Below are 14,772 nucleotides of genomic sequence, written 5' to 3'. Positions count from 1 at the left end.
AAGCAGCATTATTTAATTTAATTTAATTTAATTTAATTTAATTTTTTTGAGACACAGTCTCACTCTGTCATCAGGCACCAGGCTGGAGTGCGGTGGTGCGATCTCGGCTCACTGCAACCTCTGCCTCTCAGGTTCAAGAAATTCTCCTGCCTCAGCCTTCTGAGAAGCTGGGACTAGAGGCATGCGCCACCACACCCAGCTAATTTTTGTACTTTTTAGTAGAGACGGGGTTTCACCATGTTGGCCAGGATGGTCTCAATCTCTTGACCTCATGATCCACCCACCTCGGCCTCCCAAAGTGCTGGGATTACGGGCGTGAGCCACCGTGCCCAGCCAGCACCATTATTTTATATACCACTAACAACAACAACAAAAAAAACTGATGCCATCTAAACTCTAACACGTCTTTAATCATGAGACACCTTTAAAGTTCAGAGATGTTAAAATATGCACAGAATAGGAAAATACAATATAGAAATATGGTACACCCAGCAGAGTACAGAGTGGTTTCTACATACCAGACACTATTTCAGGTACTTTAATTATACTAACCCATTTTATCCTCACAAGTCTCTTTGAAGTAAATACTATTATTTTACAGATAGACAAACTGAAGCTCAAAGAGGTTATGTAACTTGATCAACATCACACAGTGGCAGAACAAGCATTCAAACTCGGGCCGTATGGCTCCACTCCATTATATTTTAAATATAAATATGTTTATGTTATAAATATAAATGTAAACATAGATAAAACATATGTTTATAAAAAGTACTTAAATATATAAATATATATTTTATGTTATGTGTAAAGTAAGCTGGCCGATCCCCTATTAGCATCTCTGCAACTAGAAAGTAAAATAGTGAGTTTGGGGGACAGATAATTGAGACATAATATCACTTTCAGAGATTTGGAGGAAGTAACCAAGACAACTGGGTACTTAGATCTGAGATTGAGAAAACCTACTGAGAGAAAGCCTATTGAGGGACAACCTATATTAAACAGAACATGAACATGTAAACTCATCCTTTTTCACACCCTCCCTTTGGAACATAACAGTAACTAGGCCATTGCAATGGTGCTGCTTTTGGACCAGTAGCGACAGGCTGAAGGCAGATGGGAGCTCAACAGTGACACCGTATGGTATAAAGGAGCAATGGATTGATAAAATACCAGAATTTGGGATTAGAAGCTGGAGATAGATAAAATACAGATTTAAGAGATACTTAGGAGGCAGAAGAATGACAAGGATTTGGTGACAGGTTGGATGTAGTAAGGTCAAGGAGAGGGAGGAGTAAAGGTTGACCCCAAGTTTCTGGTGAAGCTAACTCATCGGAGTGTTTAATTACACCATTTGTTGTTCAAGGGAGCTCAGGAAGAAGAGAAACAACAGATCAGCAAGAAGGATGAGAGTAGACAGAAGGGGATAAGGTGAAATGAAAAAATTATTAAGCACCTACTGAACGCCACACTCAATGCTAAGAATATTGCAAATAATATCTCATTTAATCCTCCTTACTATAACCCTGTGAGTGATTGCGTTATCATGCCCAGCTTACAAATAAAGAAACTAAAACACAGTAATCTGAAGTTACAAAGCAAGTGAAAAACAGAGACAGGGTTCTAAATCCAGTGCTTATTTCTCTCTACCTGCTTCTCTTAAAGAGGCCAGATGGTCCTGGACTGAGGATCAAAAAGTTAACAAGCTGGGACAACAGTGAGCTTCTGGAGCAGCAGTGAAGTAAAGCCTGATCAAAACAGGGCCAGAAAGAAAGCAAAAAAAATCATAGGTCTTCCTGGTTCCTGCCTTGCCAGCCTGAACCCTCTGTAGAAGAGCAGGGAGTTTTAGTGAACCATTGGATACCTAACGATACATGTGCTTTCATCTGTTGAGAGCCAAGACAGGGAAGGCTAAGTAAGCAGGGCATTCAAGCAAACTCTTTCCAGGCCACAGTTCCAAGGCTTCTAATCTTCATAAAGAAAGTAGGCCTGGGAAGCCATGGGTCCAATAGAATCTAGTCTCTGCAGGAAGTAGATACTATTGGCTATTGCTATCCTTGAGGCTAGCTGAGGAAAGAGAACAACCTCCATATTTCTTAAAAGAACAAATCACTGGCTTCCCAATCTATCCCACTGTAAGCCTGTCTAACATGAGCTCCTAGGCTGAGGCACTTAGTTAGTACACAATAGCATGAGATAGCCTTCCCATGGGAAGGGAGAAAGAGAAAAGAGGGTAAAAGACTAGGTCATAAGCTAGATTTCTCAGAGACCCAGGGATACCAACAATTGGGCCTCGGCTTAGTAGGTGTAGTAAGTGGCATGGGGAGGGAACCTGAGGTAAGTTGAGGAGAAAATAGTAGAATGCTCTTGAGCCCCAATTTCCATACAGAACTTTGGGAAGAGACCACCTTTTAGGGTGCCCCTTGGTAACATGAAACAGTCACAGCAGAGCAGAAATCATAGTGTTATGTTTTGTAGTAAAAAGAGGGGCAGATATAATGCTTATCAGTTTCCCACAGCTTCAAAATGGCAGGGGATACAGAAGATAGCAGAGAGTTGATAGCCAGTGGGCCTGGATGAAGTTCATGTGTTGAGGAACGCTGAAGCAAAAGCCATGGGGGTAACCGGCCTAAGACACAGACTGGATGAAGGATTCACTAAAACCCCAAGGATCAGCCATGCCAGCAAATACAAAGGCAAGGACGGGTCAGCAAAGATAGGCACTTCAGGCCCCTATTAGGCCAAGAAAACACACCCCAGCTCTATAATCCCAGGACACAGCAGCACCAGAAGCAGCAATGTCAGGAGGGCAGAGACCATGCAAGGATGTATGAAACCTCAGAAGCCAGCCCACTGGCCTACACCAGTAAAGGTGACACCTTGGGAAGGAAAAGGGAGCAAAAGACATTTGAGAGTAAAAACAACCCAGAACTAAAGTATAAACTTTCAATTGCCCAGATACCCCAAATAGAATGAATCAGACCAAAAGTGACTGCTTTAAATAAAAGGAGCTTTCTTTAATTGGAAAGGTTACATTCTCACTACCAGTGGAAGTTAGGACTACACCGTAAGACAAGATTAGTTAAAGAGAGTAGCTTTTTACATATGCAAAATGTAGTATAAATTTCACTCTGCTACATGCAAAGAGAAGGCATCATTGATTCCCAAGAATCTCTGTAAAGACACTGAGCTTACTAACCCAAGCACAGGAACATAATGCCTAAGGAATACAAGGAATGAGCAGAGCCAAAACAGAGAGGTGCCCTCTGCAGCGAGCATATCTTTCACCGCAAAGGGAAAGGCCTGGAACCTCGGGCTTTCGAAGGCTTCATAGGTCCAATAAGAGGCCTGCACCAAAGGTCTCTGGAGGACATTCCAGGACCAAGACAGGCCATGTGAATAGACATACAGAAGGAGGAAGGAGGAGAGGGAGGAGAAGCAGTACTCACCCATCTCTGCCTGTACATCATGGCAGCTAAGCAGCAGCAACTTGCCTTTTGTGAGCAACTCTACAGGCATGTTGGAGACACGGGCCTGCCAAACATTCAGGCGGCTCACCAGCATCACATAGTTCTTGATGGGACAGCCTCTCATGTCTTCCAGTTTCTGAGGCCCCCAGGATTGCAGGAATTCATAAATGCCTGTTATCCAATGATGTTCCCTGCAGAATTCCTGCACCTCCCGCAGCATACCCTAAGGGCAGACAAAGTGTGTAAGGCAGAAGCAGGTGGCTATAATGGGAATTGGTGGGCAGCACCCTACCCCTTAAACCACTGTTCTTACCTCCAGCAGCACCCATTGTATGTTCAGTGCCTGCTGGATCTGAGGGTTGTTGTCCAAGTCTTCTTCCAGCTGCTTATAACTGTGGGGCAAGTACTGGCCCCGCAGCCGATACCCGCGGACCTCCAAGATACCAGCAATTGGGTGAGACTTCCAGGGCCATACCAATCCTACATTTGGGCCACAGAAGATGCTCACAGCATTGCTGGGCTGGCCATGAAACTTGGGCATCAGAAATTCGGTTTTTGAGTTCTCCTCTTCATCTTCTTCTAGTGGAGCAAATGCCGTAATGGTCAGTGAGTACCCTCCAGAGTCCACAAACAACCTTCCTTTCTCTTTGTCCTCAGTGTGTACACACACACACACACACACACACATTCTCTGCCCATAAGTAAGTTAACACATACTTCCATATCACCAATATAAAATACTAGACCCAAGGAGGGGATTTATTAGTTAGAGTTCATGTGCAAATAATAGAAATTACTCTAGCCAGTCTAAGCAGGAAGGGACTTATTATAGAATATTAAATGGGTTGCAGACTAATTAGGAGAGCTAAAATACAAAACCACTCTAGGTTGAGCATTCAGGGCCATGTGCTGCCTGGCAAAATGAGATGTCACTGTCACACCATTAACTACAAAACACACTGCCTCTGCTATGATCCACAGAATGGATGGCATATGCCCTGCCTCTTTTCCCAACTTAATTCAATTCTGAATCGAGGTCTTTTGTAGGTCTAACTGGTAGGTCCTAAACTGTATATGACACCTAGCTGAAGAGGGGTCTGGGAAGTGTAGTTTGTAGTCTCCAGCATCTGCAGAACAGAGGAGTTGGTGAAAAGGAATGTTGAACATGTCCCAGTTATTGGTCTTAAAGAATATTCTTGAACCTGGCCACTCCTTAACTCTTTAGAAACTGGTTAAATGACAAGTCTAGTATTTATGTTAAAACTTCACAGAGAATAAAGCAAAGAATTAAAATGCTCAGAAATAAGAGTGATACTATCCACACCCAAGCCTGTAGCACTCTTAGCTGATCGCTTCTCTTCTCCAACTGCAGTCACTCTCTAGGAAATCTCATCCAGCTTTATGGCTTTAGGTACTATATATTTGCACCCAAATTTACCTGTAGCCCAGCTCCCTCACTTAACTCCAATCCCATTTAAATAAGTGCCTACTTTACTTCTCTACCTGGATGTCCAACATGCACCTCAAATTTAACAGGGCCAAAATGAACTCTAATTCTCCCCACAAAACTACAGTCTTCCAATTTCAGTAAATGGAAAATTTGTTCTTCCAGGTTCTCCAATCAAAATCTTTATAGTCACCTTTGACTCTTTTTCACACACAACACATCCCCCCATTTAAAAATCCTGTTGTCTCTACTTTAGAAATATATCCAGAATCCAACCAATTCTCACCACATTTACCACCATCTGTCCTCCTCTCCCAGCCCAGTTCACCATCATCTCTCACTGCATTATTGCAACATCCTTCTAACTTTTCTCCCTGCATTGGCCCTTGACTCCTACACCTTATAGTCTCTGCTCCATATAAGAACAAGAATTATCCTTTTTAAAAAAAATGCCAGAAAGGATTCTGAGGTGATGGCCAAGGCAACATCATTTTGAGATCTCCCCCAAATGCCCACACAAAAATGACAGAACAATTAGACAGTAAAACCAAAAGCCCAAGGATAACATTTTTAACAAATGAGCACAGGGGATCCTCACAAATCCTAAAATACAAGTAGGTGGGGACAAACCACCTGCAACCTCAAAACACACATGGCATCGCCATTTGTGATGAATGACGCAGAGGGAAACAATGAAGCAACAGATGGACTTAAGAATAAGAAAACCCCCAAATAGCCATCAAGCATTTACTGGGAGGCAGAGGGCCCATTTGAGAACAGCAGGTAAAACTGGAGGGCGGTCTTACCCCCTCCAAGAATGAGTGAGGTCTGTAGAAGCTTAAGTAATCTATGCGCTGTGTACTCTTGAAACCAGTCAGGGCTCCCTTTTGGGACAGAGCTTGACCTGGAGAAAATGCTGGGAGTAGAATAAGGATTGAGCAGCAGTAGAGAAAAAGGAAAAGTCTAGAAAAAGGAAGGGGAGGGAAACCAGAAAATCTCAGAAGGTAACCCATCATTTTTTTTAATACAGAAAAACAATAGAAAGTGAAACAGAGATTAGAGAACTATTTTGAGCCAAGTCTTCTTTTGAAAGTTAAGAAAAGCTAAAATTTCCAGTCTTCTATAAGCAGTAGAAAAGTATCAACATCAAACCTCATATCAAGCTTTTATAAGAAAAAAAAAAAGCAAGGTGTAGAATAAATTCTCTAAAGAGGCAATGAAAGCATGTCAAAAACGAGAGCAAAACTATAGCTTATTTCAAAACAAGTTAAAAGACACTGGAAAAATGATAGAACTCATGAGAAGACACATATCAGAATTAGAAAAACTCCGAAATTATGTGACAGACTACAGAAAGAAATAGAAATAAAAGAAAAATTTCATAACGGAAATTTAACTGAAATGGAACATAAGAGCAAACAAACTCGACAGATAATTTCTTAAGAAAAACAGAAGGGAAAAATAAGGGTAATTATACAACTAAAAAGGAAATAAAAATTTTTTAAATATTTTGAGAGAAAGGGAGAAATATTGGGGATAGGGGATAAGGATCTATCTAATGTATCAGTAACACGATTCCCTCAAGAAAAAACAAAGAAAGGGAAGAGAACAAATATTAAAAACCTTAATTCATCCAGGGCCGGTGCTGGGAAAGAGGTGGGGGGAAGACTCAGGGCGCGACGGCGGCTCAAATTCCAATTGTGGCCACCGCTTCCGCTACTCGAATAGTCCGGAACAGCAAGAAGAGACCGGCCAGCCCTGCCCACAGCAGCAACAGTAGCGGCGGGGACTATGGTGCCCGTAAAGAGGAAAAAGTGTCCGCCTCCAGCTTTGTGCAGGGTATCAGCATAGAAGCCACGAGTCGGAATAAAATGGTGCCCTCTGAGTTTAGCAGAGGACCTGTGGAAAAAGCTGCCAAACCTTTGCCATCTAAGGATCCCAACTTGTGCACTCTGGCCACGGTGGCGCAGTAGCTGGCAGGAAGAACAGAACCTGGAAGAACCTGAAACAAATCCTCGCTTCAGAAAGGGCGTTGTGGGGCAACTGAACAGTCCTCACTACTTCAGTATTGATGCACCTCCATCCTTTAAGCCAGCTAAGAAGTATTCCGATGTTTCAGGTCTTCTTCCCAACTACACAGACCCCCAGAGCAAACCGCGGTTCAGCACCATGGAAGACTTGTCCCACATTCGGAGGCTACCCTCCGACGTTGTCACCAGCTACCTGGACCTGAGGAAAGCCACTAGTGTCGTTCCCTAAGCCCGAGAAATGGAGATTAAGTGGAAAGCTGTTTCAAAAACAGACTCTGGGCTCGTGATTTTGTTTCATGAAAACAAACTCGTTCTGCTGTCAATCTGAAAATGCTAGTACTGTGCCTTGGAAAGAAAGTTTGACTTTAATTTAAGGGTGTTTTTGAGTGTATATTTTCCCTCAGAGTGATAGTTCCTGCTGAATTAAATTACACTTCAATTGTTGCCTCAAGTAAAGGTGTTTGACAAAAAAATACAATAAAGTCATACTTTTCATTAAAACAAAACCTTAATTATGGAAAATTGTTCTGAAATTTAAAAAAAGATATAATGTCACATTTTGAAATAACATACCTGAAAATCCTTCCCCAGAATGTTCCATACCAACATATATTCTAACTAAAATAACTAGATTTCAATAAAAAAGAAAAATATGTAGGCAAAAAAACAAGTGATTTTGTAAAGAAAATAAGATTAGATTATCAGAAGCTTTTTGATAGCAACTCATAATGCCCTAAGAAAACAGAATAACATATTTAAGATATGCAAAGGAAAACAGTGTAACACAATTTTATATCCAGCAACACTAACTTTCAAAAGGTACAAACTGTTATCAACATAGAAGAACTTCAGAATTTTGTTCCTACAAGCCTTTCCTGAGGAATTTAGTAAAAAGTGACCTTCAAACAAAATCACTAGAGACATCAACATAAGGACTGCTGGTAGGCTTAAATATATTGTTACTTACAGAACTAAGACTAAGTGAGGGATAAGGAAGGAGTATAGTATGAAATGACGATGTAGAGAATGCTGGTGGTTCTCTTGCTTGCCAGGTGGACAAAGCCTACCTGAAGAATGGAACTCTGAAGGCACATTGTTTGATTACCCAATAGCTATTCCCTTCTCCCTTCCTCTATGGTTGTAGAAACCATCTTCCACAAGGCACTGAGAATGTCGGCCATTTGGTTTCCCAGCCTTTCTTATAGCTAGAGTTAGACACATGCTGCAGATTTTGATGGTGAGATGTAAAAGTGAGTCTGATAGGGAGTTTCTAGAAAAGATTCCTTTTCCTGGCAAAAAGTGAGAATCAGAAACAGAGCGCTCTTGTTAACCTTGCCTATCCTTTTCTGCCTGATTTTGCTTAAGAATGAGATGCTTGATGTTGCAGCTTGTCTTGCAACTACGAGGCAACAAGGCTGAGAATGAAGAAACAAACAAAAAAAACCAAAAACCACTTTATTGTGACCTCCTCTACCACACACACCTCTCTAACAGAACCTGCTCTTACCTATAGCTAAAAGCAGTAAGGAGTGATGGAAGGATACAAAGAACCTGGTACTTGATGACACTTTTGAGCCACTGAACAAACCTTGGAAGTACCTACTTCAATACTTCTTTTTTTATTGTTTAGGCCTCTGTGGCTGATTCTAGCTGCCTCATGAATTTCTTAGTTATAAGTACATACATAGTTTTGAGTTAAGATTATTTAATCCAAAATCAACCCCCATACTTGGGCCAATATAATAGACATTTATAGCCAAAAACAAGCATAGCTGAAGACCGTAACCTGCCCCACCACAGACAATCCTCTAAGAAGATCTGCCCTTACCTATAGCTAAAATCCAGTTATTTTGCACCATGACACATTCCTTTGCCATAGCTTATAAATAAATCATGCAGTCTACGGGAGAGACTGAATCAATTATACTCCTTGTCTTGAAAAGTTGAACTAAATCAGTCTCACGGACAGGAAAACTTAAAGAAGATCATATAAAGTCAAGGATTGAGTTGGTGTCATAAAAAGTTTAAGTTATTTGAAAGAAGTAGTAATAAGGGAGCAGAAAGCCCAAAGGAAGCAGAGATAACCGGTCTCAGGAATCAGGGCAGGGGAACTGGAAAGATGCACAGAGAGAAGAGATGAAAAAAGGATAAGCAGAAATTTGAGAGACAGGGGCTCAAATTCTGTGAAGATAGGTGCTGTTACTTCTTCTCTACCTTTGAATGCAGTAATTGTCTGTTTTGTGAGCTCCAAAATATAAGAAAAGCTTGACGAGCAGTGTTTCAAGGCGCCAAGATCTATGAGAGTGCTCAGGCAATATGGTGCTATACAGTCAATTGTGATTCCAAGCAATGGAAAGAAAAGCTAGTCTATTTTCAATGGAATTTGGCAAAAGAACATACCAACAAAACAGAAATCACTAACTTCATAGTCAAGGAAAGAATGAAATAAAACACTATTTATAGGCTGGGCGCGGTGGCTCACGCCTGTAATCCCAGCACTTTGGGAGGCCGAGGCGGGTGGATCATGAGGTCAAGAGATCGAGACCATCCTGGTCAACATGGTGAAACCCTGTCTCTACTAAAAACACAAAAAATTAGCCGGGCATGGTGGCACGTGCCTGTAATCCCAGCTACTCAGGAGGCTGAGGCAGGAGAATTGCCCGAACCCAGGAGGCGGAGGTTGCAGTGAGCCGAGATTGCGCCATTGCAGTGAGCCGAGATTGCGCCATTGCACTCCAGCCTGGGGAACAAGAGCGAAACTCCGTCTCAAAAAAAAAAAAAAAAAAAAAAACACTATTTATAATGATAAAGTGTTGTAAAAATTTTAGATATGGTATCTCTGTCACCCAGGCTGGAATGCAGTGGTGTGATCATGCCTCAGTGCAGCCCCAGACTCCTGGGATCAAGCAATCCTTCCACCTCAGTCTCCTGAGTAGCTGGAACTACAGGTGCACACCACCACACCTGGCTAGTTATAATTTTTTTGTAGAGACAGGGTCTCACTATGTTGCTCACACTGGTCTTGAACTCCTGACCTCAAGCAGTCCTCCCACCTTGACTTCCCTAAGTGCTGGGATTACAGGCATGAGTCACTGTGCTTAGCCTTAAGAAGAAATCTGAAATCAACTAAATCAAATATCAATCCAAATTGAAAGACTTTAATGACATAGATCTTTACTATAGGCTTCCTTCAATGAGTGACTCAGACATTCCACACAGAGCAAAGCTTCTTGTTAAACTTATTTATACAACTCCTCATGCCTCCAAGGTTTCTTTCTCACAGAGCAGCAAAAAAAAAAAAAAAATCTTTCCTTCCATCTCATCTATAAATCTACTCATGGTCACACTGCTTCCCTCTGTATTTCCTCTTCCTGGTCCTACTGCTCATAGAGACCTTCCCCATGCAGTCCCCTGGCAAAAAAAAAAATCATGTTTTCATTCTTTGCATTATATCTCTAAGCTAATTTCGGCCATCCCAACCAAAATGTACACCAAGACAGCATATGATGAAAATTAGTCAATGCTTTGTCTCTTTTCAGTGTAACAGATTTGTCTTACCAAAAATATCAAAAATATATTCCAATCTTAATAGGATATTGCCATATTCAAATTAATATAAGAACTTTAGGGTTTTAAAATTTGACATCTGACAAATGAGAAAAGTGATTATCTGATTGTGTTTTCTGAGTTTTGAACTGCAGAAAACTTCTCATAAGATTGTAAGGACATCAGATAGTAATATTAATACTCTCTTTTTTAGCTGTGATGTTCTCTGGAAAATGTTGGAGAACACAGTTTAAGACTGGAGAATATGTTGCAACTATTAATAATACATTGACAATTATTTTACTGAGTAGAATCTAGTCAATGTATACATTTCTATTGAAAAGGAGTTAATTTTCATATTTTTGTATGTAAGTGGAGCTATTGAAATCATTTTGCAATTTAGCTAAAGGGCCATAAAAATGTTGCCTCATTTAAATATAAGTTTTCTCAGTTGGATGTATGTTTCTTGAAGACTACTAGTAGTGTTTTAACTGCTACATATTTATCTTTATTCAAAATTTACTCCATTTTTTAATCTTTTATTCTAGGTTCAGGTGTACATGTGCAGGTTTGTTATACAGGTAAACTCTTATCACGAGAGTTCATTGGACCAATTATTTCATCACGGTACTAATCTTAGTATCCAATAGTTGTTTTTTCTGGTCCTAATCTTAGTATCCAATAGTTGTTTTTTCTGGTCCTCTCCCTCCTCCCACCTCCACTCTCAAGTAGGCTCCAGTGTCTGTTGTCCCCCTCTTTGTGTCCATGAGTTCTCATCATTTAGCTCCCACTTATAAGAGACAAAAGCAAACACGACAAAAGCAAAAATTGACAAATGGGATCTAATTAAACTTAAGAGCTTCTGCACAGCAAAAGAAACTATCAACAGAGTAAACAGACAACCAATAAGGGGGAGAAAATATTTGCAAACTATGCATCTGACAAAGGTCTGATATCTAGCATCTATAAGGAACTTAAACAAATTTACAAAAAAAAATCATTAAAAAAGGACGTGAACAGATACTTTTTAAAAGACATACATGCAGCCAACAAGCATATGAACAAAAAGCTCAATATCATTGATCATTAAAGAAATACAAATCAAAACTTTTTACTTTTTTTAAAGAATTTAAGGACAATAGAACTTTGGTCTGGCTAGGCATGGTGGCTCATGCTTGTAATTCCAGCACTTTGCAATGCCAAGATGGGAGGATTGCTTGAGGATAGGAGTTCAAGACCAGCCTGGGCAACACAGCAAGACCCCCATCTCTACAAAAACTTTAAAAATTAGCCAGGCATGGTAGTATGTGCCTGTAGTCCCGGCTACTTGGGAGGCTGAGGGGAAAAGATCACTTGAGCCCGGGAGGTTGAGGCTGTACTTCTGCACTCTAGCCTGGGTGAGAGTGAGACCCTGTCTCGAAAACAAACAATAAAAAGAACTTTGGTTTTGATTACTCCATGATATTAACCTGATTTTCCATTCATATCTTTTTTCTTCAAATTTTGTAAAAAAGTTTGAAGAATGGTACCATGAACACCCTTATCCAACCACTTAGATTCAACAGCCATTAACATTTTGCCACACTGTATTATTTGTTTTTCCTTCTATCTTTTCACTGTCCTAAACAATCTGAAGGTAAGATACAAGCATCATGACATTTCACCCCTTAACATATCAGTCCATGTGCTTTTTTAAAAGTAGAAGGGACAACCTAAGACACGGCAGGTAAATATTTTCAGCTTTGCTAGAATTTAGAATACAAATTCAAGGGTTCTTTTGCTCCATTTAACTATTCAAAAAAATACTACAGCATATTTATAACATGAATTAGTACCACATATGAGAAATGCTGTGCAATGTCTGATTTATCTACCTCTTTAATACTAAGAAGGCACTATCTGTAGCATGTATTTCTGTATGTTGAGCACCATACTAGACACATTACCTCTTTTAAATCTTTAAAAATTCTACAGGTTAGGTATTTTCATTATTTCCATTTTGCAGACTAGTAAACTAATGAGTCTGACTCCAGAGCCTTTCTTCTTTCCACTGCACCATGTAAAACAAATAATAGTTCCTATCAATTAACCCAAATTTATTTGGGGAAAATAATGTGCCCCAACTGATGTATAATTTGTAAAAGACACAGGCTCCTTTAAATGAATCTTTTTTGTCCTTGTCACCTATTCCCTAAAATTAATGTTATGTCTTTAAATCATCTTAATGAATAGACAGAAGTTAAATGGGGAAATTAAATAAAGTATCGATGAGTCAGATGTGACTGATTGCATTTATTGATTTTATTTGTGACAGCAGAACCCTAAATAAGGGAAATGTGAAGATGTATTTCCACTCTGATGGTTAATAAGTGTGAAGATTGATAACCAATAATGCTTGGTAACCATAAAATATTTCAATAATGTCAATGAATTAATCCATATGAAATGAAAAAGAGCTATATGACATAAAGCAAGTGTTGAGCAAGCAGAGCTCTTTAAACAAGTACAAATTAACTTAGAAATAAAATTCAGTAGCAAATGAAATGAATTATAGCACTGGAGTAAAACCTCACAGAGTTTTGAATGAACCAGTTTTGGAAGGACAATGTACTCACATTCTTTCATACATCACACATAAGCACGTGGATTTGTGAGCAAAAACATTCCCTGACCCTTCTACCCACAACACACATGTACAGTACCCAGGTTAGAGCTCCACCATCCACACCCAATGTCTGACTCTATACCCGGGACCTCCTGCCTGCTTCCCATGCCGTTCGCACTTGTGCCCTTCCCCACCTTCAGCCTTCCTATCCCCTGCCTACATCTCCCTAAATACCTTCAGAATACAGGGAATCCAAGGAGGTCTTCAGGTCTGCAGACTGTATTACCTTCATGCCAGGATATGGAGAAGGGGCAGAAATGGGAAAACAATGAGGGATTCAAATCCCCTTGTAAGCTTCTGATTACTCAGAGTATAGGAACTGGGAATTCCCACAGCCAGCTCTCCGCTCAATCCAAAATACCTGCAAGGCAGAGGCCTTGACAGACTGTAGGCCTCCAGTTAGAATCTGGATCATATTTTCAACACAGGGCACATGAGACAGTTGGCCATGATCATCAAAGACCAGCTGTGATGAGAGAAAGGGTTTCTGCCTTGGGGCCTGTAAAAGAAGGGTCAGGAAAAATCAAGGGGCTAGATGTCAGTATACATTCCTCACCATCTGGCCCTGGACTGCCTGCCACCTCCACACATGCCACCCACCACCTCACTTGAAGCATGTTGGCCACAAAAGAGGTTATTTCCTCTTCCAAGATAGAAATGAGGCTCTGACAAATCATGTAGTCGACTAGGCGGGCAAATTTTCCCAGCTGCAGCCACCAGGCCTCTGCTTGCTTCAGCTTCTGCTCCAGTTGCTTGCGCTGTACCCTCTGAAGGTATATGGAGCCTTGGCCTGTCCTGATCCTGCTGCAGTTTTGCACTCGCTCCTGTAGGCCCTGTTGCATGTGGTATGTGTCCTCGTGAACCTGTGAGCATAGAGTGTAAACTCACCAGAGATAGGGGGATGGAGAGCAAACCAGCCACCCACCGGTCTGTGCAAACTCTCGGGTCTTGGAGTCTGGGACCTAGAACCTAGATGTACAGATGGAGGGTTCCTTTTTAGTAGAGTTTACCCCCATCCCAGCATCCCCTCAATTTTTCAGATTATGAGACTGATGCACTGCCCACTGCACTAAGAGGGCCTCTTATCCCCTCAATTTTTAAGTGACCAGAGGAGATGTGAAATAGAGAACATATATTGAGAAGTCACAATATGCTAATGGGGGAGGCCAGGGCTGTCTGCTGAAAACCCCCAGGGTGGAACTCAAACAGAAAATGTGTGTATATGTAAATATAGAGGTTTGCAATGCACAGAAGAGATGAAAAGAAAAAGATGGGATTAAAAAGGCTAAACATCAGTTTCAGGATATGGACTCGGAATAATAATTAGGCCAGGTGATATGGCCTGCTGAATAGCATGATATTGCTTTATGTTACCGTAAAAGCTGTTTCTGGGTACTGATATAGACTTTCTATTAGGGGAGAGGGAATGTGGAATAAAAGCCTGGGAGACTTTTTGTGGGTTCTTTTCAGATCTAGGAAGTTCCTCACTCATTTTTAAAGGCTGCTGCATAATAGTCCATGGTGTATATGTGCCATATTTTCCCTGTCCAGTCTATCATGGAATATTATGCAGCAATAAAAAACGATGAGTTTGTGTCCTTTGTAGGGACATGG

General features: G+C 40.8%; 1 protein-coding gene and 1 pseudogene across 25 annotated transcripts in view; one reads left to right on the top strand and one right to left on the bottom strand.

Annotated features, from left to right (window-relative positions):
- Window positions 1-14,772, bottom strand: part of DNHD1 (dynein heavy chain domain 1) — an 86,287-nt gene that overhangs the window by 47,296 nt on the left and 24,219 nt on the right. For 23 of the 25 annotated variants that reach the window (XR_013523273.1, XR_013523274.1, XR_013523275.1 and 20 more), the window contains 5 exons: window positions 13,767-14,021; window positions 13,520-13,657; window positions 13,333-13,384; window positions 3,784-4,049; window positions 3,450-3,693 (listed from right to left, as the gene is read on the bottom strand). Coding sequence is in view for 21 of the 25 variants with exons in the window: in XM_078340365.1 (XP_078196491.1) it covers window positions 3,450-3,693; window positions 3,784-4,049; window positions 13,333-13,384; window positions 13,520-13,657; window positions 13,767-14,021 (955 nt within the window). In the remaining 4 variants the exon portion in view is untranslated. The remainder of the gene's footprint in view (window positions 1-3,449; window positions 3,694-3,783; window positions 4,050-13,332; window positions 13,385-13,519; window positions 13,658-13,766; window positions 14,022-14,772) is intronic. The other 2 variants (XM_078340366.1, XM_078340381.1) reach the window with 2 other exon arrangements.
- Window positions 4,062-7,220, top strand: LOC103796203 (INO80 complex subunit C pseudogene; annotated as a pseudogene).

This window comes from Callithrix jacchus, chromosome 10 (assembly GCF_049354715.1).
Source record: "Callithrix jacchus isolate 240 chromosome 10, calJac240_pri, whole genome shotgun sequence".
In the NCBI taxonomy this organism is placed as follows: Eukaryota; Metazoa; Chordata; class Mammalia; order Primates; family Cebidae; genus Callithrix; species Callithrix jacchus.
This window is presented reverse-complemented; position numbering and strand designations above follow the sequence as displayed.